The sequence below is a fragment of the Lepus europaeus genome, chromosome 20 (assembly GCF_033115175.1).
Source record: "Lepus europaeus isolate LE1 chromosome 20, mLepTim1.pri, whole genome shotgun sequence".
In the NCBI taxonomy this organism is placed as follows: Eukaryota; Metazoa; Chordata; class Mammalia; order Lagomorpha; family Leporidae; genus Lepus; species Lepus europaeus.
The window spans coordinates 66,164,667-66,190,526 of record NC_084846.1 but is presented as its reverse complement, the minus strand read 5'-3'; the positions used below and the strand labels follow the sequence as shown (position 1 = coordinate 66,190,526).

Below are 25,860 nucleotides of genomic sequence, written 5' to 3'. Positions count from 1 at the left end.
CTATATGTGTTTAAGAAATTAAATTCATTTAAAAATCTTCCTCCAGAGATAACTAAAGGCTTAAATAGTTTCACTGATGAATTCTGCTAAACATTTAAAGAAATAATAGCACAACATGTTCTTTTAAAAATAGAGAAGGATCAGATGCTTTCAGGTTATTTAAGGGACCAACATAACCTTGGTATCAAATCCTAGTGAATAAAATAATTAAAGGCTATAGAACTGTAGTCTCAATCAGTATACTGAAGAACCCCAAATGAATAGCAAATGAAATTCCAAAAAAGTAACAATAAAATATGAATCATTAGATTTTTCTTATCTTTTATTTGTGTCTATGCTGCTATTGAGATTTGTACTTTTATGTTTTCATGTCAGATATCATTGTTTTACTTCTAATGTAGGACTTATTTAAATATCCTTTATAGGGCTAAACTGGTAATGACGAAATCCTTCAGAATTTTGCTTATTATGGGAAAATCTTGATTTCTCCTTCATTTCTGAAGAAGAGCTTTGTTGGGTATGGCATTTTTGGTAGCAGGTTTTTTTTTTTTTTTTAAGATTTTGTGAATATTTCATCCAATTTCATCCTGGCATCCTGGACCGTAAAGATTTGGCTGAAAAGTCTGCCATTAATGTGATAACAGTGACTTCTTACTTTATCTTTTTTTCTCCCACTCTCCTTCTCCCTCTCTGGCTCTCTCCCTCTCTCTCTTCTCCATCTCCCCCCTCCCTCCCTCTCTCCCTCTCCCCCATACCCCCACCTTTCTCTCTCCCCCCTTCTGACCCTCTTCTCTCCAGCTTGACTATAATATGCCTTGGAGAGGCTCTGTGTTGTTTGGATTTATTAGGGGTCCTTTGGGCTTCCTAGATCTAGAAGTCCATTTGTTTCCCAAGAATTGGAGAATTTTCAGGAATTATTTCATTGAATTGGCGTTCATTAAAAACACCTTTTCCCTTCTGTTTCCTTTCTGAAATAACCATAATGTGAATGTTTGCTTGCTCCTTCTTTTATTTTATTTTATCTGGGTTATTTTAAAACATTTGTCTTCAAGCTCAGAAATTGTGCCTTTTCCCTATTTAGTTCTATTGCTGAGAATCTTAACTGCATTTTTAATTTAATTTATTGAGTTTTTTTAGCTCCAAAATTTCTTATGTTTTAATGATTTTCTCTCTTTGATGAATTTCTCATTATTATAAATTATTTTCCTAATGTTGTTGAGTTGTCTTGCCTGTATCTTCTTTCCTCTCATTCTGTTTCCCTAGAGTTATTAATTTGAATTATTTGTCAGAAAACATATTTATTTCAATTTCTTTGTGTTCCATTGCTAGAGAATTATTGTCTTCCTCTGAAGGCATCATGTTACTTTGTTTTTCACATGCTTCTTTTGCCCTGTGTAGATTTTTGTGCATCTGGTAGGTCAGTTTTTCCTGTCAATTTTATGGGGTGACTTTCATTATAGAAGGCTTTCTTCTAGGTATTTATTTTAGGGTGTTGGTTGGATATTCTGTGTTGGGCTTTTATTCTAGGTGGGTCTTTAGTATCCATATAACTTCAGTTATAACCAATGTTGATGTCTTTGGGGCCTCAGTTATCCTAGGCTGTGGTTTATGGGATTGCACCACCAGCTGGTATGCAGCTGATAGCTCTGTGTGTCATGTATCTGGGTGTGAGTGTGGGATCCCATCAGTTTCTGTAGGTCAGGTGAGTATAGGCCGCTCCAATGGGTCCAGGTGTGTGTAGCATATTATGCTTGGAAGCAGGGTTAGGTGCCTGTCATTTTTGAGAGCTACAAAGGTGCTGTGATTCAGCCATGTGTCCAAATTGGTAACCTCTCAGTGTCTGAGGACTGCACAGCTGACTTCTCAGGGGGCTTTAGGGGCTGGCGTCTTCCAGGAGAGGTGTCCAGATGCTTCCTAGGGCTGTGGAAGGGTGGACAAGGCCAGGCATCTGTTTCTATGCGCCTTAGTAGGCTAGACCTCTGAGAAGAGGTTATTCAGCTACTTCCTGGGGACCATGGGAATATGGATGGGGCCATCTAGTTGCTCCCTGGGGGCCTTGGTAAAGGAGTAAAGCCATTTGAGATAGGTTTTGTTGATAGTAAGATTAATGAACTTACTGATTATAATGCCATCAGGATTTCCTGTTTTTGTGTGTTTTGTTAAATTTTCTTATTTCTCTAAAAGTTAAATTTGTTGTTATAAAGGTAATAATATTTAGTTATATAATTTTAATGTAGTCTGATTTATAATTTAAAAATTTATAATTTACAAGTTTTATGTGGATACTACATGAAAGTTTAGATATATGTGTAAGTGGTACATATTATTATATTATCTACTAGGTGTATATACATACTTATGTGAATATATACATATATTTATGCATATAAAACTGACTACAGCTCATTTCAATATATTGAAAATTTCCAGTATTATAGATATTTCCTCGTCAGATCTCTTTACAGTCAATACCTCTATGCTACAAATGTCTATTAATCTGACATCCATCACTATAGATTAATTTGCCTATTCTTGAAGTTAACATGGAATCACGTTATTCTGTAGTCTTTTGTGACTGCCTTCTTTACTTACAGTTATGTTTGTGAAGGTCATACTTATTCTTTTATGTGGTGATAAATAAGTTTTTGTGATGTATAGTATGTTACTGGTTAGAGCCAGTCTATATATTCTATTGTTGATTGTATTTTATTTGGGCTATTCTTAGGTATAACTGCGAATAATTACTAATATTGGTAAAAAACAGTTATGAGTATAATTGCAAGGAAAGTATTGTCCATATTTTGGGGAAATATATATCCATGGCATATGCATCTGTATGTGGAATGATTAGATCATAAGCATGTCATATTATATTAGCTTTAGTAGATATTGGTACAGAGTTGTTAATTGTGCTTGCACCTGTTTGTATCCATATAATAATGTTTGAGATATTCAGTTTAATATTTAATCTGTATGTTTTGATACCTCTTACTGTGAATTTTCCAACTTTATTGTTTTTCTCCAGATTTGGTTTTGCTCATCCAAGTTACTGCATTGTTATATAAGTTTAAGAATAGCTACACTATTTAAAAAAAGGCTGTTGGGATTTTCATTTGAGTAGTGTTAATATATAGATCAATTTTGGAAGGTTGACATTCTAATAATATTGGTTCTTACAATCTATATCATAGCATAAATCCTTTTACCTACGTCTTCTGAAATTGCAGCAAAATAGTTTATGGTTGCAGTCTAGAGATATTATATATCATTGAATTTGGAATATTAATTGATTCAAATTTTGCATTTTTCTTTGGCTTATGAGTTACATACGATTGTTTTTGTATAATTTGAGTATTTGCTGGGGGTGGGGTAGGGTGCATTTTTCCAAGATCCTTATTTATTCATTTCTAAATTAATCTCCCTTACAAGAAAAAGTATTCTCATTTTAATCCATATTTTTATACTTAGATTTAGATAAGCTAGAATATACTGTCACACAAGTACCAGGAGTTAGGGACTGAACACATCTTTTAGAGGGACATAGTTCCACCTGGTAAAGTCTTCTGGCTCTCAAAAGTTTTTACCTATTCCCTGGGATTGGTACTATGGTGTAGTGGGTTAAGCCACTGCTTGTGACACTGACATCCAATTTGAGCACTGGTTTGTGTTCAGGCTACTACACTTCTGATCTAGTTCTCTGCTAATGTGCCTGGGAAGGCAGACGAATATGGCCCAGTTACTTGGGCCCCTGCCACCCACCTAGGAGACACAGATAAAGCTCCTAGATTCTGGCTTTGGCCTGGCCCAGCCCTGGCTGTTGTCGCTGTTTGGGGAGTGAACCAGTAGATGGAGGATCTGTCTTTCTACACATGTACCTCTACTTCTACCTCTGCTTCTCTGCCATTCAAATAAATATATAAATCTTAAAAATTCTTTTTTAATAGAGTTTATTTAATAAATATAAATTTCATAAGTACAACTTTTGGATTATAGCGGTTCTTCCCCCGATACCCGCCCTCCCACACCCAAACCATCCCACTTCCTACTCTCTCTGCATCCCATTCTTCATTAAGTTTCATTTTTAATTATCTTTGTACATAGAAGATCAACTCTATAGTAAGTAAATATTTCAACAGTTTGCACCCACACAGACACACAAAGTATAAAGTACTGTTTGAAAACTAGTTGTACTGTTAATTCTCATAGTACAACACATTAAGGACAGAGGTCCTACAAGGGGAGCAAGTGTACAGTGATTCCTGTTGTTGATTTAACAATTGACACTCTTATTTATGAAGTCAGTGATCACTCGAGGCTCTTGTCATGAGCTGCTAAGGCTATGGAAGCCTCTTGAGTTCACAAACTCTGGCCTTATTTAGGCAAGGCCATAGTCAAAGTGGAGGTTCTCTCCTCCTTCAGAGAAAGGTACCTCCTTTTTTGATGGTCCCTTCTTTCCACCGAGATCTCATTCACAGAGATCTTTCCTATAGGTTGTTTTTTGCCAGAGTGTCTTGGCTTTCCATGCCTGAAATATTCTCATGGGCTTTTTAGCCAGATCTGAATGCCTTAAGGGCTGATTCTGAGGCCAGAGTGCTGTTTAGGGCATTTGTCATTCTATAAGTCTGCTGCGTGTCCTGCTTCCCATGTTGGATCATTCTCTCCTTTTACTATTGGTTAAATTCTTTACTTAACACAGAATTATTCTTAGGTGTTTAAATCCAATTGAAAATTGATCCCTGTTAAAAATAAAAGTGGGAATAAGAGAGGAAGGAGATATACAGTTTGGCACACATTCCCTCAGACTTACCTATACAGGTAAAACTAAACACTTGCCATGGGACTCCAAATCCCATTAAATTGTCAGCTACCAATGCCATATTTTTTTAAAGATTTATTTTATTTGAAAGATAGAGTTAGAGAGAGAGGTAGACACAGAGAGAGAGGTCTTCCATCCACTGGTCCACTCTCTACATGGCCACAATGGCCAGAGCTGCGCCAATCTGAAGCCGGGAGCCAGGAACTTCTTCTAGGTATCCCATGTGGGTGCAGGGGCCCAAGGACTTGCGCCACCCTCCACTTCTTTTCCAGGCCACAGCAGAAAGCTGGATTGGAAGAGGAACAGCCGGGACTAGAACTGGCACCCATATGGGATGCCGGCACTGTAGGCCAGGGCTTTAACCCGCTGCACCACAGTGCTGGTCCCCCATTGCCATCTTACTAGTTAATGTGATCAGTTTAAGTTCATAACTGATCATAAAGATAGGATTAAGTATCAAAGAGATCACATAAATAAGACCAAATATGTATTAATAATAATCGATAGAATTAAAAAAATTCATGTCCAGTCTCCTTGTAAAATACGTTCACACCATGCCAACATTCCCAAGAGTTCCACCCCATTGCTGGATAACCTCTAAGTATAGACTCTTACCTCAATATTTTCAGACCAGAAAGGCCCAAATTATCATTATCTATGTCATGTACATCTTATATAGTTGAAACTCTAGATATGGTCCATCTTGGAGCAAAATTCCTCTCCATCTGCATAGATTTGGTCCTAGAAAACAAGCTCTCTACTTCCAAAATAAAATGGTGGCACAGATGTTAAGAGAGATGTTCTTGTTACAAAAAGGAAATAATATATGAAAGAAAAGAGTCAATGGTTCAGAACAGCTTTGAATCCCTGAAGGGAAAGTTTCTCAGATGATAAGTTTGGACAATGATATGTGGCTCAATCTTACACTTAACTGGAGCTGCAGAAGTTCTCCCTCTGGCCACTTGGAGGTTCTTTTGTCCTCTGCCTTAGAGACTGTGACTCTCTGGCTTGGTCAACCTCTTGGCTGTCTGACTTCCATCCAAGCATTCTTCCTCTTTCTTGAAGGACAGTTACATACATTTGCATCTGAATAGCTGTTTTAGCCTAATCCTGCTAATAGAATGTTAGAAATCCAGCAACCCTTCATTTTATCTTCTCTCTGCCCCCTTTAGTATGAACTGATAGTGCCTCTGCTGATACAGCTGTGTCAGAAATCTTAGTTGGTCCACTCTGTATGCCAGAAATCATACTGACAGAATCCTCTGTAGATCTTTTCACACTCCTGTCTGTATTATTACACATTGTTTGTATTCTGTATTAACTACTACATATCAGAGAAAACATACGATGTTTGTCTTTTTGGACCTTATTTCACCAAGCATAATGGGCTCCAGTTGGATTAATCTTTTTTTTTTTTTTTAATTTTAATTTTTGACAGGCAGAGTGGACAGTGAGAGAGAGACAGAGAGAAAGGTCTTCCTTTGCCGTTGGTTCACCCTCCAATGGCCGCCGCGGTAGCGCGCTGCGGCCGGCGCACCACGCTGATCCGATGGCAGGAGCCAGGTGCTTCTCCTGGTCTCCCATGGGGTGCAGGGCCCAAGCACTTGGGCCATCCTCCACTGCACTCCCTGGCCACAGCAGAGAGCTGGCCTGGAAGAGGGGCAACCGGGACAGGATCCGTGCCCCGACCGGGACTAGAACCCGGTGTGCCGGCGCCGCAAGGCGGAGGATTAGCCTGTTGAGCCACGGCGCCGGCCCAGTTGGATTAATCTTGTTGCAAAAGACAGGATTTATTCTTTTTTAATGGCTGAGAAGTATTTGATTGTGTGTCTGTGTGTATATAACTTTAACTTATAATCACAGGCTTAAGGCACCACTTACCATAATGTTCAACAAATAAAATGTAGAAAGACCATTATTCCACAGGAGTATATAGACAAGAGCCAAAAACAGTAATCAAATTATAAGATTTCAGTTTCATTATTATACATTGTGTCCTTTTTTTAGGCATTCTATATTAACTGTCACATATCAGAGAAAGCATATATTTGCCTTTCTAGGACGGGCTTATTTCTTAAGCATAATGGTCTCCAGTTTTATACATTTTGTTGCAAAACACAGGATTTTATTCTTTTTTGTAGCTAAATAGCATTCCACTTTGTGTATATATCACTTTCTCTTTATTCAGTTTTCGGCTGGTGCATATCTGGATTGATTCCATATCTTAGCTATTGTGACTTGAGCTGCCATAAACATGGGAATACAAATAACTTTTTCATATGATGATTTCATTTCCTTTGAGTAAATTCCCAGCTGTGGGATGGCAAGGTTATATGGTAGAGCTGTTTTCAGATTTCTGAGGAATATCTATGCTTTCATAATGGCTATCCTGAGTTTACATTCCCACCAACAGTGCATTTGGGTTCCTTTTTCTCCACCTCCTTGCCAGCATTTATTATTTTTTTATTTTTGGATGATTGATATTCTGACAGGGGTGAGTTGAAACCTTATTGTGGTTTTTATTTGCATTTCCCTGATGGCTAGAGATCATACAAAAAAATGCTCAGTTTAATGACTTCAACATGTATACAACCATGAAATCATCACCATCGTCAAGAAATGTGCCATTCCTTGTATTTTGTTTATGCTTTCTTTAAATCTTCCCAGCTTCAACATATACTCCCAGGCAAACACTGATCTGCTTTCAGGCACTGTAGATTTGCATCCATTTTTATGTAGTATATGCTGTTTGAATATTTTTGCTCAGCATGACAATTTTGAGATTCATTCATACGGTTGCATGTATTAATAGTGTGTTCCTCTTTATTGCTGAGTAGTCCCCCATTGTATGGATATACCACATTTGTTTATCCATTCACCTGATGATGGGTATTTGGGTTGTTTCCAGTTTTAGGCCATTACAAATAAAAGCCCGCTATGAACATGCCTGTACAAGTCTTTGTGTTCTCCTGAGAAAATACCTATGACTTCGATTGCTGGGTCATACGGTAAGTGTATGTTTAACTTTATCAAAAAAGAAAGCCCAATTGTTTCCTGCAGTGGCTGTGTGGTGTGTTCCATCAGGAATGCTTGGGAGTGCCAGTTGTCCAGATTGCTTTCCAAAGCATATTATGGCCAGTCTTTTTAATTGTAGCCTTCCAGTGTGTGTGTCATGCTATTATCTCCTTGTAGCTAATTTTCATTTTCCTGATAAAAAGATATTTTGAGCATTTTTTCTAGTTTCTAAAGGGATATTTGTGTGTCTTTTGTACTTTGTTCTGATATCTTTCCCATAGTTAAGTGAATTATCTTAACATTATTGACTTGTAAAAGGTCTTAACTTTGGAGGGCAGTGCTGTGGCACAGTGGGCTAAGCCTCTGGCTGTGACACTGGCATCTCATATGGATGCCTTCTAGTCCCAGCTGCTCCTCTTCTGATCCAGCTGTCTGCTATGGCCTGGGAAAGCAGTAGAAGATGGCCCAAGTACTTGGGCCCCTGCACCTGTGTGGGAGACCTGGAAGAAGCTCCTAGCTCCTGGCTTCAGATCAGCCTGGCTCTGGCCATTGTGGCCATCTGGGGAGTGAACCAGTGGATGGAAGACCTCTCTCTCTACCCCCACCCCCAGGAACTCTACCTATCAAATAAGTAAATTAAAGAAAAAAAAAAACTTAAAACAAAGCGTTCTTAACTTTATATGAACAAAAATCCTTTGCTGATACATATATGGTGAATATCTTCTCCCAAACTGCTATCTACAGTTTGGTTTTCAAAGAAAATTTGAAGAAGTCCATTTACTTTTTATTCTATAGTTCACGTGTTTGTATTCTAATAAACTTTTTCCTACTATGAATTCACAAAGATTATCTACTCTGTTTTTTGTATAGGTTTTTGTTTGTTTTTGATTGTACTTTTAGGACTGTGGTTCATGTTGAATTTGTTTTGTGTGAGGGTAATGATGGTATGGATATGTTGATGAACATACACTATTGCAAGGATGTCTACTCTGATGAGCACCATTTGTTTTGGAAACTTTCTTGTCCCCATTATAATACCTTGTTGCCTTTGTAAAAAGTGTGACCATATTTGTGTTTGTTTAATTCTGTTCCACTCTTGATTGCATCTGTCATTCACTTGACCAAAGTATCTTGGTTAACGTAGCTTTATATTAACTGAAAGAACATGGGATGGTCCTCCAACCTTGCTATTTATTTTTTAAAAGTGCTTTGCTTACTATACTCTGTCCCTTGAATTTATATATTTATACACACACACACGCACACACACACATATATTAGAATTAGGTTAATTTCCACAAAAAAGTTTAATGTAATTTGAATTGATTTGTGTCTAGAGATAAAATTAAAGATAATTGTCTTATAAAATGTTTAGCCATCTTAAGAGTGAACATGATGATTTTGTATTTGCGTAAATCCTTTTAAATTTGTCTCTGGGGTATTATACAATTTTATTGCACAGTTCTAGGAAATATTTTCTTAGATTTATTCATAAGGATGATGAATGTTATTCCTCCTTAATGAATAAGGGTGTTTTATTTGCTCCGCTTGTAAATGGAATTATTCAGTGATTTGATTTTCCAATTAGCATGTAAGAGTAAAGTTGACCAGAGTAGGCATCTGGCATGGAGGTTAAGCTACCACTTGGGAGGCCCATGTCCTGTACTGGAGCACCTGAGTTTGAGTCCTGACTGCTTCTAGTTCCAGCTTCCTACAGTGCACACCCTGGGAGGCTGGAGATGGTAGCTCAAGTTCTTGGGTCTGCACCTGATGTTGAATACCCAGATTGAGTTCCAGGCTCCTGGCTTTGGCCTGAGTCAGTCCCAGCTGTTGTGGGCCTTTGGATTGTGAACCAGCAGGTGTAAGATCGCTGTCTTCCAAATAAATAAATAAAATTTTTAAAAAGAAGTACATTTTGCATTTTAATGTTAGCTTGGATCTTGTGACATTGGTTATCATTGATTAGGTCTGTTATTATGACAAACATATCTGCATATGATAAGTTTTGCTTCTTTTCTAATATCTATGCTTTGTATTTCTTTTATTGCAATTTCTTTCTTTTTTTTAACTTTTATTTAATGAATATAAATTTCCAAAGTACAGCTTATGGATTACAATGGCTTCCCCCCTCCCCAGTAACTTCCCTCCCACCCGCAACCCTCCCCTTTCCTGCTCCCTCTCCCCTTCCATTCACGTCAAGATTCATTTTCAATTCTCTTTATATACAGAAGATCAGTTTAGTATATATTAAGTAAAGATTTCAACAGTTTGCCCCCACATAGCAACACAAAGTGAAAAAATACTGTTGGAGTACTAGTTATAGCATTAAATAACAGTGTACAGCACATTAATGACAGAGATCCTACATGATATTTTTTAAAAATTAATTAATTTTCTATGCAATTTCCAATTTAACACCGGGTTTGTGTTTTTTTTTTTTCATTTTCAATAATCTTTATATACAGAACATCGATTCGGTATATACTAAGTAAAGATTCCATCAGTTTGCACCCACACAGAAACACAAAATGTAAAAATACTGTTTTAGTACTAGTTACAGCATCACTTCACATTAGACAACACATTAAGGTCAGATGCCACATGAGATGTAAGTACATAGTGACTCCTGTTGTTGACTTAACAATTTGACACTCTTGTTCATGGCGTCAGCAATCTCCCTAGGCTCTAGTCATGAGTTGCCAAGGCTATGGAAGCCTTTAGCGTTCGCCAACTTTGATCTTATTCCGATAGGGTCATAGTCAAAGTGGAAGTTCTCTCCTCCCTTCAGAGAAAGGTACCTCCTTCTTTGATGGCCCCATTTTTTCGACTGGGATCTCACTCGCAGAGATCTTTCATTTAGGTATTCTTTTTTTTTTTTTTTCCAGGGTGTCTTGGCTTTCCATGCCTACAATACTCTCATGGGCTCTTCAGCCAGATCCGAATGCCTTAAGGGCTGATTCTGAGGCCAGAGTGCTATTTAGGACATCTGCCATTCTATGAGTCTGCTGTGTCTCCCCCTTCCCATGTTGGATCGTTCTCTCCCTTTTTGATTCTATCAGTTAGTATTCGCAGATGCTAGTCTTGTTTGTGTGATCCCTTTGACTCTTAGACCTATCAGAGTGATCAATTGTGAACTGAAATTGATCACTTGGACTAGTGAGATGGCATTGGTACATGCCACCTTGATGGGATTGTATTGGAATCCCCTGGCACATTTCTAACTCCACCATTTGGGGCAAGTCCGATTGAGCATGTCCCAAATTGTACATCTCCTCCCTCTCTTTTTCCCACTCTTATATTTAATAGGGATCACTTTTCAGTTAAAATTTAAACACCTAAGAATAATTGTGTGTTAATTACAGAGTTCAACCACTAGTACTAGAACAACAACAACAACAAAATACTAAAAAGGATAAAGTATTACATTGTACATCAACAGCCAGGACAAGAGCTGATCAGGTCATTGTTTCTTATAGTGTCCATTTCACCTCAACAGGTTTCCCCTTTGGTGCTCAGTTGTTGCCGATCAGGGAAAACAAATGATATTTGTCTCTTTGGGACTGGCTTAATTCACTCAGCATGATGTTTTCCAGATTCCAATTTCTTAGTCCTCTAGTACAGTGTTGAAGTAGAAGATGACATTCTTGCCCCGTTGCCAATATTAGAGATAAAACAAATCATTTGTTGACTCTTAATTATAAAATAAACTGTAGAATTTTCCTTTATATATATTTTTTTTAATTGGAGAGATACAGAGAGGGACAGACAGAGGAGTTCCCATATGCTGGTTAGTTTCTCAAATGCCCACCATGGATAGACTGGGCTGAGTCCAAAGCCAGAAGCTGGGATCACAATCCAGTCTCCCATGTCCTGGCAAGAACCCACTTGCTTGAGCTATTGCTGCTATATTGCAGGGTCTGCATTGGTGGGAAGCTGGAGTAAAGAGCCAGAGCCTGGGCTGGCACTGTGGCTCACTTGGCTAATCCTCCGCCTGCGGCGTCGGCATCCCAGATTCTAGTCCTGGTTGGGGCACCGGGTACTAGTCCCAGTTGTTCCTCTTCCAGTCCAGCTCTCTGCTGTGGTGCGGAGGATGGCCCAAGTGCTTGGGTCCCTGCACCCGCACGGGAGACTGGGAGGAAGCACCCAGCTCCTGGCTTTGGATTGGCGCAGCACCGGCCGTAGTGGCCATTAAGGGAGTGAACCAAAGGAAGGGAGACCTTTCTTTCTGTCTCTCTTTCACCGTCTATAACTCTACCTGTCAAAAAAAAAAAAAAAAAAAAAAAAGCCAGAGCCCAGGACAGAAGCCAAGGCACTCTGATGAGGAATGCAGGCATCTTAAATCACTAGTCTATACTACCACTGCAGCTCTAAGAATTTCTCTGGGACTGGTATTGTGGTGCTGTGGGAGCAATGGCATCCCATGTCAGCGCAGGTTCTGCTTCTGATCCATCTTCCTGTTAGCACTCCTCAGAAGGCAGCCAAAGATCACCCAAATTCAGCCCATTAGGAAGACCTGCATGGAGTTCCGGGCTTCTGGCTTTGGCCTGGACCAGCCTCGGCTGTTGGCTGCCATTTGGTACATGAATCAGTGGATGAAGGATCTGTTTGTTTCTTCCTCTTTCTGTCACTCTGCCTTCAAATAAATAAAACTTTATAATTTTTTTAGATATTTTTGTCAGTTTGAAAAGAGTTCCCAGCTGTTTTTAGTTTTCCAAAGACTTTAACATGAGCAGTGACTCTGTCCATTGCTTTTTCCTGCATCAATTAAAATAGTCATGATTTCTATTCTTGCGTTAGTGTGGTAATTTGATTTATGTTAAACAATCTTGCATTCCTTGAATGAATCCTATGTGGTCATGACCCTCTTTACTTACTGTTTGATTTGACTAGTTAGTATTTATACCTTTTTCAGGAGAAATATTTGTTTGATTAATAATATCATCATCATGTTAAGGTTATGCTGGCTTTGTAAAATATGTTGTTTCTTCCTGGTTATTTTCTGAAAGTGTTCTGTAGCAATGGCATTATGTTATCTTGTGATGTTTGTTGGAGTTAACCAGTTTACCCATCTGTTCCTTTGACCTACATGTGTATCCTTTGCTAATAACAGTTTTCATTACTAAGTAAGTCTTTAAATATCAGTGTGATTTTTCCTACACTTTTTTCTCTTAAAAAGCCATTTTTCCCTTTCTAGTTTATTTGATCTTGCATTTAAGGTTTAGAATTAGCTCATCTAACAATGTATCAAGAGAACTCCTTCTGGAATTTTGATAGCTATTGTGTAAAACTTATATTTGTATAGTTTTGCTAATTTTACTAAATTTTCAAAGCCATATATATATATCATGTATCCATTTATTTAGATCTTTTTTGATTTTTTTCATTTAGTTTTCATAGTTATTGTATAGATCTTATATATGTTAGATTTCTGTTTTAGTTTGTAGAAAGCTGTTACAAATAGTATTGTTGCCACTTTGATTTGCAGTTGTTTATTACTAGTTTTTAGAAGAATGATTGTTTTTGTTCATTGACCTTACCTCCTGCTACTTTGCTAAACTCTTGTATTTTAGGAGATTTTTTTTTGGTAGGTCTACAACAATATTTCTGTGATGCATTGATTTTTAGTTTTTTTTCCTACTTTGCTAAAAAAGCTACATGTATAATGATAAAATTTCTGTTAAAACTAGTGCTTTATTCCAATTTCAGTAAGGAAATATTTTTATTAAATTCAAAATATTTTAAGATACAGTTTTCCTAAACCTCTTACTGCTCTTGATATTTATATGGTCATGTCTTTTTAAGAAAGATTATTTATTTTCAAGTCAGAGCTAGAGAGAGAGGGAGAGAGAGAGGGAGAGAGAGAGGGAGAGAGGGAGAATCTTCAATCCACTGATTTACTCTCCAGATGGCTGCAATGGCTAGAGTGGAGCAAGGCAGAAGCTAGGAGCCAGGAACTTCATTTGGGTCTCCCACGTGGGTGCAGGGGCTCAAACACTCAGACCATCTTCTGCTGCTTTTCCTAGGTGATTAGCAGGGAGCTCCCTGGGAAGTGGAGCAGCTGGGACACGAACTGGTACCCATGTGGGATGCTGGTGTCACAAGTGGTGGCTTTGCCCATTACACCACGATGCTGGCCTCAATATGGTCAGGACATTTAAATAACCAGATTTTTAAAAAATGATTTATTTATGTGTTTGAGAGATGGTAATAGACAGATGGACATATAGAGTGCTACTCTATGCTGATTTCCCAAATGCACACAATAGTCAAAGCTGAGCTAGGCTGAAGCAAGGAACTGGAACTCACTCCATGTCTCTCCTTGGGTGGCAGGGACCCAACTACTTGAGCCATCATTTGCTGCCTCCGCAGGTATGCATTGACAGTAAGGAGGAATTGGGAACAGAGCTAGGACTTGAACCTAGGCACGCAGATATGAGGTGCAGACATCTTCACCTGCGTTTTAACCACTAGCACACAAGTCTGTTCCTATATCAGATGGTCTCTGTTGGTGAAGATAGCATAGATGATTAAAAAAGAAGAGATATGTTATATTGTAGGTGTTGACTGTAGTGTTTTACAAATACATCATGGTGCTAATAGTCTAAAGTATGTATATTTTCTAACTATGGAATTGTTCAGTTTAACTCTTTAATTCCATCAGCTTTTGCTGTTTCTATTTTGAGATTGTTCAAGGCACCTATAATTTCGCTATGTATCTTCCTAGTGAATTCTTCGTTTTGTTATTAGTAAAGGTTCCCCTTCCATATCATCTTATGCTTGAATGTTTTTAGTATAACAGCTCCAGCATTCTTATACTTACTGTTTGCACAGTGAGGCTGTTTTCATGCGTCATTTGCCTTGAACCTAGCTGTGGGTCTGCTGCAGGCAGCTTGAGTCTTACATTTTTAAAATGAGCTTATCTGTTTGCTGTTTTTTTTTTTTGTTTTTTTTTTTTTTGGACAGGCAGAGTGGATAGTGAGAGAGAGAGACAGAGAGAAAGGTCTTCCTTTTTGCCGTTGGTTCACCCTCCAATGGCCGCTGTGGCCGGCGCATCTCGCTGATCCGAAGCCAGGAGCTTCTCCTGGTCTCCCATGCGGGTATAGGGCCCAAGGACTTGGGCCATCCTCCACTGCCTTCCCGGGCCATAGCAGAGAGCTGGCCTGGAAGAGGGGCAACCGGGATAGAATCCGGCGCCCCAACCGGGACTAGAACCCTGTGTGCCTGCGCCGCAAGGCGGAGGATTAGCCTGCTAAGCCACGACGCCGGCCTGCTGTTGATTTAAAGGGCTGATAGAACGTTCATTGTTTTCTGTTTGTCTCCTCTGGTCCTTGGTCCTCTCTAGCTGCTTTCTTGTTGCTCAAATATTTTTAATATTATAGTTTAATGTATATAATAATTGCTGAGTTTAATTTCATTCATAATGACTGCATTTAATTTTGTTTTGACTACATATTTTAGCTTATCTAGAGATCATAGTATGTAAATTTATTTTTTTCATTGTTTACTTGGAGTAATATTGTATAACTTTACATAAGATATAGAAAACATAATCACTGAGGTTTCTTTACTCAGCTATCGTGTTCAAACTTCCCCTCTGAAATGACAGTTTTACCCATAGGTTATACCTATTGATGCTATAACACAGATTCCTGAGGCCTTGTTCAGTGTTGTTCTAAAGTCTTTAGTTTGATTAATTTATTGATCTAAAAGTGTTTTGACTTTTTAAGTTGTTATCTCTATTCTATTGAATTCAGTGAAATTTTTATGTCCTGAGTATTAAAATTTTCCATTTTTTGTTGTTTCTGTTTATCTGCTAAGATTTACTGTCTTTTCATTTCTTTCAAGCACATTTTCATGTGTCTCTTGAGACATAGTTATTGTAGCTCTTTAGAAGTCTTTAATAATCCAGACATCTGAAATTCTGGGATTCCATTCATTTGTCTTTTCCCTTGATAATAGATTACATTTTCCATTTTCTTGATTTTTCTGTCAGTTTAATTTTCATTGTGTCATAAAACTACGACTGTTACATCCTGTACTTTCTGAGTTCTGCTGTAGTCCTCTGCAGGTTGATGTTTTTGCTTTAGCAGGAAATCCCCTTCAGATCAGGGAGTCTGTCCTTCTGTGGGCAGTGACTCAAATCAGCTCAAAGACCGCTGTGCTGGTGTGAGCCCTTCCTCTTGCGTGTACGTGAAGGGGTTAGGTGTGACCTGTATGGTGTCAGATCCCAGCTCAGTCCTCTAAGCCTCTGTAGGGTGCCTTGGACATGTCAGTGCGTGTGTGGTTCAGCGCCTTGGCTGAGCCTTATGCAGAACACTTTCTGAACTTGTCTCCCCTCTGAGGTTTTACCCTCACGCTGCTGTGTCTCCAGGCTTCGTTCCTTGGTTCCCCCAGCCAGAGGAGGACAGGTCTCTATCAGTTTTATGTCTGTGCATGATGTTACTCTACAGCTCAGCTGAGTGAGAGAAAAATACTGACTAGCCTAGAGAGTCTGCCCTGTGTGCGTTGCCTCGTTCAGCGGCCCTTCTCTGTTCAGCTGACTCCCTTTGCTTCTCAGAGTCTGCAAGTCAGCATTCGTTTGAGTCAGAGTGAAAAATTGGAATCCGTGTGATACATGGGTGTGGGCAATTAGAGCCAGCAGCAGATTTCAGCGCCAGATGAGGAGGATCCTAGTGACTGTCAGTAGTCCATGAGTTAAGACTTTCCAGATTTGTTCAGCTTTGCTCATAATTTATATCCTTAGGTATCTGTCTGTTTTATTTAAATGTTCCAGTTTATTCCACAAATTGACCAAGCATTCTTAGTTCCCCTCCTAATGTCATAGGATCTGCAGTGATAATTCCTCATTCATTCCTAATACTATTCATTTGTCTCTGGTAATATTTTGTTTGTTCTACTAGCTCTAGTTAGAGGTTTAATCAGTTTTATTAGTTCTGTTTCCATTTTTCTCATTTGAAAATTAGTAAAATTAGTATTCTCTTCTTTTTTTAGCTTCTTAAGACAACAGCAGAGGGCATTCATTTCCTACATTTCTCTTACTCTTATATATGTACAACTATTCATTTTCCCTCAAATATTACTTTCCATGTGCGCAACTTTTCCCCAGCCTGAAGTTGCTCCCTAACCTGTGTGCTTATTTCTGTTGGGTATTCAGACAAGAGGTTCTCCTAGTCTCCAGGATTCTCTATGTGTGCAGCTTGTTTTTAAGATTTATTTATATATTTGAAAGGCAGAGTTACAGAAAGAGAGGGAGACACACACATACACACACACACTCACACAATGTGTGGAATCTAAACCAAGATTACCAGGCATGAAAAAAAGCAGGAAAACACAACTTATGATGGTTAGAATAAGCAAACATCAAAATCAAGCCAGAACCAAGGAGATCAACTATTTATACACTGAAATTTATAAAACGTTGCTGAAAGAAATCTAAGACAACTTAAATAGAAAAAAATCCCACATTTATAGGTGGCAAGATTTAATACATTATTACAAAGCAATAGTAATCAATGCACTAGTAATATAAGGGTAGAGCTATAGACAAGTGGTACAGAAATAAACCCATACATCTACAACAAAAATAAACCCATACATCTACAACAAACAGATTATTGATAAGAGTGCCAAGTCTATTTCTTATGGAAATGATGATATCTTCAACAAATGGTACAGGAACAGTAAGGTTTCCTTGTGGTCTTTGTTCTGAATTCCAAGCTATGTGATATTAATATATCTAACCCTGCTTTATGTTTCTGTTTCCCAGGTGTATGTTTAATTCTCAGTGTTCAAATATTTTTTTTGTTTGGATGATTCTCTTTTTTAAAAGATTTATTTATTTATTTGAAAGGCAGGGCATGGGGGGGAGGAAAGAGAGAGAGAGAGAAAACAAGAAGAAGGAAAGAGGGCTTCTGTGTGCTGGCTCCCTCCCTAAGTGGTCACAACGGCCAGGGCTGGGCCAGGCTGAAGCCAGAAGCCAGGAGCTCCATTCTGGTCTCCCACATGGGTGGCAGAGGCCCAGGCACTTGTACTGCCATCCATTACCTTCCCAGGCACGTTAGCAGGAAGCAGAGCAGCGGGGACATGAAACAGTGCTCATATGGGATGCCAGCATCGCAAGCTGCGGCTTAACCCGTTGTATGACAACACTGGCCCTGGAGGTATTTCTTACATGTAGCACACATTGAGGTTTGCTATGTGACCCGCCCTGAAAGCCATTTTATCTTAATTATTTACTAAGAAAAAAAAAAAACTACATCAAAGTATGTTGTGAAGAATTTTTATAACTGGTAAAAAGGGAAATGCCTATAGGTTCTATCTCTAATAGAATAATTACAAAATGAAGCACTAATTACAATGAAGATAAAGTGGTTATTTTAATGTCTAACAGAAAAATTCAAATAGAATATTATCAGGAATATATAGGAATATTAATGATGTAGGGTCAGAACTTCAATTAAAAAAACCCAATTCTAGGCCGACGCCATGGCTCATTAGGCTAATCCTCCGCATGTGGCGCCGGCACCCCAGGTTTCTAGTCCCGGTTGGAGTGCCGGATTCTGTCCCGGTTGCTCCTCTTCCAGTCCAGCTCTCTGCTGTGGCCCAGGAAGGCAGTGGAGGATGGCCCAAGTCCTTGGGCCCTGCACCCGCGTGGGAGACCGGGAGGAAGCACCTGGCTCCTGGTTTCGGATTGGCTCAGCGCGCCGGCCGAAGCGGCCATTTGGGGAGTGAACCAACAGAAGGAAGACCTTTCTCTCTGTCTCTCTCTCTCACTGTCTAACTCTGCCTGTCAAAAAAAAAAAATTCTAAATGTCTATTTGCCTAATTACTGAGTTTCAAGACAGATGAAAGAACACTGGGAAGAAATAGACAAATCCACAGCTGTAGCTGGAAGCTTCAAACACACAGACATCCTTCACTAGCTGCTTCCCTGGCCAGTCATCGGCGTTGTCAGGCTGAAGCCAGTGGTCAGGAGCTTCATCTGGGTCTCCCCGGTGAGTCAGGCTCCCAGCCACCTAGGCCATCTTACACTGTTTCCTCAGGCACGTTAGCAGGAAGCTAAGCTTCTTCCGCTACACCACAGCACAGTCCTGATCTCCAGCTGTTAGCATGATCTCTGCAGTTTAGAGACCTTGATGGGCCCCACCTCAGTGTCTGCACCATAGTTTCCTATTCATTGTTAGTACAGGGTTACAGCAGATATTACTAATGCATAGCTTTGACTGTGTACTACTTTGATGTATTATTAATATATAGTGATGGACTTTAGTTTACTAATTGTAGGCTCACATTTTGTTTCTCATCTCCAAGATTGTTATCCTTTAGGGTTATGTGTCCTGTGTCTTGAAAAGGATTTTTCCATGTATTTTATATGGTTATTATTATTTTTTATTGTTTTAGGCAAGATGGTAAATTGATTTCCTGTTGTTCTTTCTTTAAGTAGTAGTTCAGGCTTCTGAGTGGTATCAGACAGAAGCACTTCTTTAGCTTTCTTCAGTGTAGTACTGTTGCTGTCCATGTGTCTCTATTTGGGAGTTATAAAATGTGTTTTTTGTCTTTATTTTGGACGAATAGTTTGTTACTTGAATTTCTGGAAACCCATTGCACCATTTCTTCCAGTACCTACTGTTTCTGATGAGAAGTGAGCTTCCAGTGATACCGATCACACCGTGACTCCAGCGTTTCTGTTGATCCTGTGGAGCTTTGGGTTTTTCTCTTTATTTTGAGCTTACAGCACGTTAAGCCTGTAATACCTCAGAGTGAAGTTATTTGAATATTTTCTGTCAGATGCTTGCTGAGCTTCTTGATATGCTCATTTATGTCCTTCATTAGATCCAAGGCCTTTGGGCATTTATTTCATGTTTTCTCTGTTAGTCACACTGTCTCCTTTTTTGGTTATCAGTTTTGCATATGTTATATCAAGATATATATATTGGTCTACAGACCAAATGCAGCTTGATTCATTTTTTATTGTGTTGAAATTCACATGAATTCGAATTAATCATTTTATTATGAACAACTTAGTAACATTTAGCACAACCACAGTGTTGTGCAACTACCAGCTCTATGTAGTTCTATTTTAATAAATGAGCTCAAAAAAATTCTCGTATTGATTAAGCAGTTATTCCAACTCTCATTTTGTCCATCTGTTTGTAAATGATGTAAACCACATTCCTTGACTAGTGGCCAGAACTATTTGCTTAAGAAATTTTCCTTTTCACATTTTGTGGTCTTGGTACTCTTAATGAAAATCAGTTGGCTTATAAATGCATGAGGTATTGCAGGACTCTATTCTGATCCATTATTCTCTCCTTATGCTAGTGCCGAACTGTTTTGATTATTGTAGCTTTACAGTAAGTTTCAAAATTTGGAAGTGTGAGTCTGCCAACTTTGTTCATTGTTTTCAAAATTTTTTAGGCATTTGAAGCTTCTTACAATTTCATTCAGATTTGAGAGTCATATTTCCATTCTTCAAATAAAACTGATAGAATGTTGATGTATAGCACTGTATCTGTACATTGCTTTTTATATTATTGTCAAGTGTGAAAGAAGAAATAAAAGTATCTGTGCATTTGTTTATATGTAAATATATGTTTATGTTTATATATTTGTATATCCTCTCTATATTACATTTATTTGGTATATTTATATATTTATATACACATGTATAAATATATATATATAAAAGAGGGTACTTCAGAAATTTCATGGAAAATGGAAAGAAAAGTTTATTTTGATGCAAAAATGATTTATAATTTTATGCATAATTTATTATAGTATGCATTTTCCTTGAACATTATGAAGACTGTGTGTTTGTATGTATGTATGTGAAATACATGCAAACCACAAAAAGCTACTGGAGCTAATACAAGAAGTCAGCAAAGTCAAAGGATACAAGATCACACAAAAATCAGGTATGTTTCTGTATACTAGCCATGAACAGTTCCATAAAGAATTTAGGAAAACAGATTTACAAGATCATCCAAAAAATTATCAAGATATAAGTAACCAAAGAGGTTAAAGACTCATACTTTGAAAATTAGGAAGCATTCCTAAAGGAAGGAAAATAAGACCAACATGATTGGAAAGACATTTTATGTGCCAAAATTTAAAGACTTAATGTTGCTAAATTGACTACATAGGGAGAGAATAAAATTTTTAATAGAATTTTTGGTGATGGCTCTATTATTTTGTCACTTAAAAATGTCATCTTTTGTGTTGTGAAGAGAAATCAGGTGTTCATTGTACTGAGAATCCCCAAGCCTTCACTTCAAGCATAAATAAGAATTCCATACAGTTAGTGCTCATTCCATTTGTAGTTGCCTTTTTCTTTTTCTGTGTTTGTTTCTATAAGCCTTTGGCCATTTTCCAGCTCTTTCAAAGCTGATTCTGAGAAATTTTGCTTGATTTTTTTGTTTTTTTTTTGAACAATCTTTTCAAGTGGCATGTCATTCTATAAATTTTTATTCTCTTTCTTTCTTTTATACAGAATGGGCAATTCTGATCCGATTTTAAATTTACTGATTAACATTATCCTTTTCTTTGTTCCACTATTAAACATACCTAGTTTTTTTCCTCTGATTTTTTTGTGTTTCAGGTCTATAATTTCCATTCTGTATGTTTTCTAGTTTGCATTTCCCTGTATGCTTATTTCTTATGACCACATCATCCTTTATGTCTATGAATACATTTATGCTAACTACTTTAAAGCCCTTGTCTGTTAAATACCACATCTGTGTTGTTTTGAATCAGTGTGCATCATAATTTTGTGTACTTTTCTAATCTAACGTTTTTTATGATATCCTCAACTTTTTAGATAATGCAGTTAGATTCATCTGGCTTATCTCTCTTCCACAGAATGCTGACTGGTTCTAATAATGTGCTGGACTCACCTTTCTAAGACCTGTCTCCTCATACCCGACTGGCTGTTTAGCCTCCGAGCATTTGCTGTTTCTGACCTCCTTGCTACATCACGCGTGCTTGTGAAGGTGGCGCATCAGCCAGCGATCTGGGGGTAGTTTAAACGCATGGTTCCGAGCTCCTGTTTCTATTTCTCCACACTGCCCCCGTCACTTTCCATACTCACTGGGGTCTAAAGTCTGTCCTCTTAACTTTGGCATTCAGTAGCCTGTGGCTTCCTGCCGTGTAGTTTTTGTAGTGTCTGTCCTACTGAGTATGTGATGATCTCATTATACCTTGATTTGCCTTCTCCTGTAGTTAGTGATGTTGAGCATTGTCTCTGACTTTGTAACCATGGCTGCCTTGGGTGTTGTGTTGCTTGTAAGGGCTTCTCTGCTGCTTCTGCGGGCCCTGTGTGCTCTGTGTATTCCTCAGTAATGTCCTGCCCCAGACATATTCACGTTTATAGTACACACAGACAGTGAGAGCTCTTTATAGGGAATTCCCTGTCCAATGTTCTTGAAGATTTTTTTTCTGTACTTTCTTACCATTTTTATATGTCAGTACTGGTTAGTAATAACTCCTCTTTCTGTGTATAGTCTGCTAATTTTGTATCTTATATTTAAATAACATTTACCTCCATTCCACATAATAGAGAAAAAGTATTTTAGTATATATAAGGAAAAGATGCTATTAATAACACTAAGGTATTGCATATATTATAGTATGAAAATTTGTTAATTCTTTTTTCCTTTTTATTATTTTAAATTTATAAAAATTATGAGGTAGTACTACTGTTTCCATGTAACCCTCACCCCCTTTCCCTTCTTAAAACCTCATATTAGTATGTTTGTCATGATAAATGAACAAGATTTATTAATTCTAAGAACAGCTGTTGAAAGATCATATTTATTTAAGCTTGAATGTAGACAGATTTATGCCAGTGTGAATACTGTTCGGTGTTGCACAGTCTATATAACACATGTGTGTAAAGGCTGTGTGCAAACTCCTCTTCTGTTTGGAGAGTGATTTAACACTTTCACTACCTTTGTTCACCGTTTACCTTTATGCTTCAAAATATATCAGTGCATGTTTTGAGAGAAAGTGTATCATGAGCCCATATATGTTTGGGAAACTATATCATTGGAAGTTTAATATGTTCATTACCAGTAAGCAGTCCTTATCATTACTAATTTAACTTTGTTAAATCTTGTTAAACAATTTAACAAGTATCTTTTTCCATCTTAAACCATATTCCCCAAATGAAACATCTATTAAAACTTGAAGAATCCTGTGGAAACTATTAGGGAAATTACTTCCTCTGAATGACAATTAAAATATTTCTCAATTTGGAAATCAGATCTTGTCATATAAACCAGATATGAGCATAACGTGATTGAGTCATACTGTTGGCAGAAGAATTTTTTTTGATGGTCTGCAATTGTAGCCATGCCTTGGATATGTTATTTACATTTCCTGAATTCCTAGCCAACTACATTTATAGTTCAAAAAAGATAGGACAATATAATGAGATCCTAGACCAATCAGATGAGTGGTTGGCCTTACCTGACTTCCATGTCCCTGTCCCCAGAGGAGGTGGTAAGTGGAGGCAGTCATCCCAGAGTGTGTAGTGTTAAGCGTTTATCAAGTGCCTGTGATAAACTGGGTGCTGTTTCATGTATACCATCTGATTTTAATCCTCATGTTAGTATTACAAAGTTGGTTACTGTTATTGTACCTATTTTAAAAATGAGGGCAGTGGAACTTAAGAGAGTTGTCTGATTCACCTAGCACCCTAAAGTTAGTCAGTAGCAGAGATGGTATCGGACCTTGGTTTGTGTGTATCTTTCTTAACTTATTATGCATAATTAGCTGTGGTAATATGTTCATGATATACATTATCCTTATATTAAGGACAATCAAATTGAGTTAAGTTAAACTAAGTAATTTTTCCAGAATTTCACACTTAGGAAATTACAGACATAGGACTTTAAATTGGAGATTATTAAAAATAAGTGGCATTTCCTTTCCAACTTGTATCCATCTTTGTACAGCTAAGACACTTCATTATGGATCATCTGATCACATTTGGTTCCATATGCTGTGTTCGCCTTGTGGGGTTCCACTGTAACTTCAGGGATGGTCCAGTCAGCCTTCAGTCTCAACAGTTTGTTATCTGTGAAGTTGTTGTAGGCTATGATGTTGGTCTGATCCAGCTTTAGAGGGAAAATTTAAAGCTCTATCGTATGATTCCACCTGTAAGATAGGTGAAGTAGTCACACACCTAGAAACAGAAAGTACAGAGATGGCTGCCAGCATCCAGGTGAAGGGGAGATGAGTTATAGGTGGGTATGGAGTTGAAGTTTTGTGAGCTGAAAAAATTCTCAAGTTTGGTTCAACAATGTGAGTATACCTAATACTATAGAGCTGCACACTTAGAAAGAGGTAAGATGAAAAATTTCATACCATGTCTATTTTATTTCTGTTAAGAAGTCGAAACCTTTAAGGAGTCTCCTTTGAGAGTTCCTCCATGTAAAGTTGACATGGGTGACCTCGGAGGAAACCGTCCCTTACGGCTTTATTCTTTATTCACAGTGATCTGCAGCCCTGGATCTTACAACCCCCGTGATGGAATTCACTGCCTTCAGTGCAATAACAGCCTGGTATATGGAGCAAAAGCATGCATTTAGGCCATCATCTTGACTTACCCGGTGGTTTATTAAACATAAAATTATATTTTTGAAATATTAATATATAATAAATCACTATTATGTGAAAATTAAATATATCAGATTTTACAAAAAAGTGGTGTCATTGTTTTAATCAAATACTGTTTGTCCAAGTGCTTTCTAATTTCAGACCTACATGTGACCCCAAAATATCTCTTGTGTAATGGCATTTTAAAAATGGTGCTGTGCACTGGCAGGTCAGTTCAGACGCCGCTTGGAACACCAGCATCCCACTTGAAAGTGCCTCGTTTCAAGTCCTGGATCCACTCCTGCTTCAGCTCCCTGCCAAGGCACACCCCGGAAGGAGCAGGTGACGGCTCACGTTGTTGGGCCCTTGCCTCTCCTGGGGAAGACACCAGTTGAGTTCCTGGCTGTTGGGATCAGCCTGGCCTACCCCAGATCTTGTGGGCATTTAGGGAGTGATCTGGCAAATGAGAGATCTATCTCCCTCACTGTCTCTTGTCTGCTTTTCAAATAAATAAATGTGTGAAAATAAAATTGTTTCAATCATACTGTGTTGGATTAGTGCACCACAAATTTTAAGGTTTTATTAAAAATGTCCCACCTTATCTTTATTATGTGTTCATTATATTCAGGCCACCACATTCTTCATAATGACTTCAATTTCACCTTGTTTGATTCCTCTGACTGACTTCATGTGCTTTTCCTTGTTCTGCTTTGATCTTTCCTAGTTCACAGCCACTTTGAGAGCTGGGGCCCTTACTACAGTGTTTCCCCTGCCTTGAGCATACGGCCTTGTCACAGCCACATGGTGAGGTTTTCATTTCATTCTGTGTGGTTATCTTAAGCTTTTCCATTTAGAGTCCCTTAAATTACCTTTTTGACATTTGGGAATGCAGTAATCATTATGTGTACCTAAATTACCACTTGAACTTTCCCACTGAAGAGACCGATGAGGTCTTTTCCTTCCCCGAGAACACCTCTACTAACGAGAGTCAACCGGTCAAGCTCTGAGTTCTTTCCATTCACTAAGAAGACAAATGATGGTTGACAGCCACTCCTGCCAGCCCAGACTGGCATTTACCCTCTCTGTGTGAGATGCTGTATCTGAATATGAAAAATCAGCAGATATTCAGAGTTTAAACATAGAGAAGTACATGAGTAACTTATGCAATGAGTAGTTTCTCTGTGTCCTGCTTGTATTTATATTTGTGTCAGCTTTACTCTCTGGGACATCTGTCTTGCTCTTCACACTTCCTGTTTAAAAGGATGTAAGCTTTTGTGAACAGCAGATGTAGCCTAGTGGGATCCCAACACAACTGTGCAGCACACTGACAGGAAAAGTTCACCTACACCACACACCTGGTGACCCTGTGAAAACAGACCAGTGAATGAATAAGCCTCTCATTTGGTTTCCTATGGACAAGTATAACCCCG

The 25,860-nt window shown here is 38.2% G+C and overlaps 1 protein-coding gene across 1 annotated transcript in view; it reads left to right on the top strand.

The window, feature by feature from the left end:
- ZPBP (zona pellucida binding protein) overlaps positions 1-24,441 on the top strand; it is a 71,504-nt gene extending 47,063 nt beyond the window's left edge. Inside the window, exon 8 of the mRNA XM_062179030.1 lies at positions 24,329-24,441. Coding sequence (XP_062035014.1) covers positions 24,329-24,423 — 95 coding nt within the window. The 3' untranslated portion in view covers positions 24,424-24,441. The remainder of the gene's footprint in view (positions 1-24,328) is intronic.
- Positions 24,442-25,860: the final 1,419 nt, after the last annotated feature.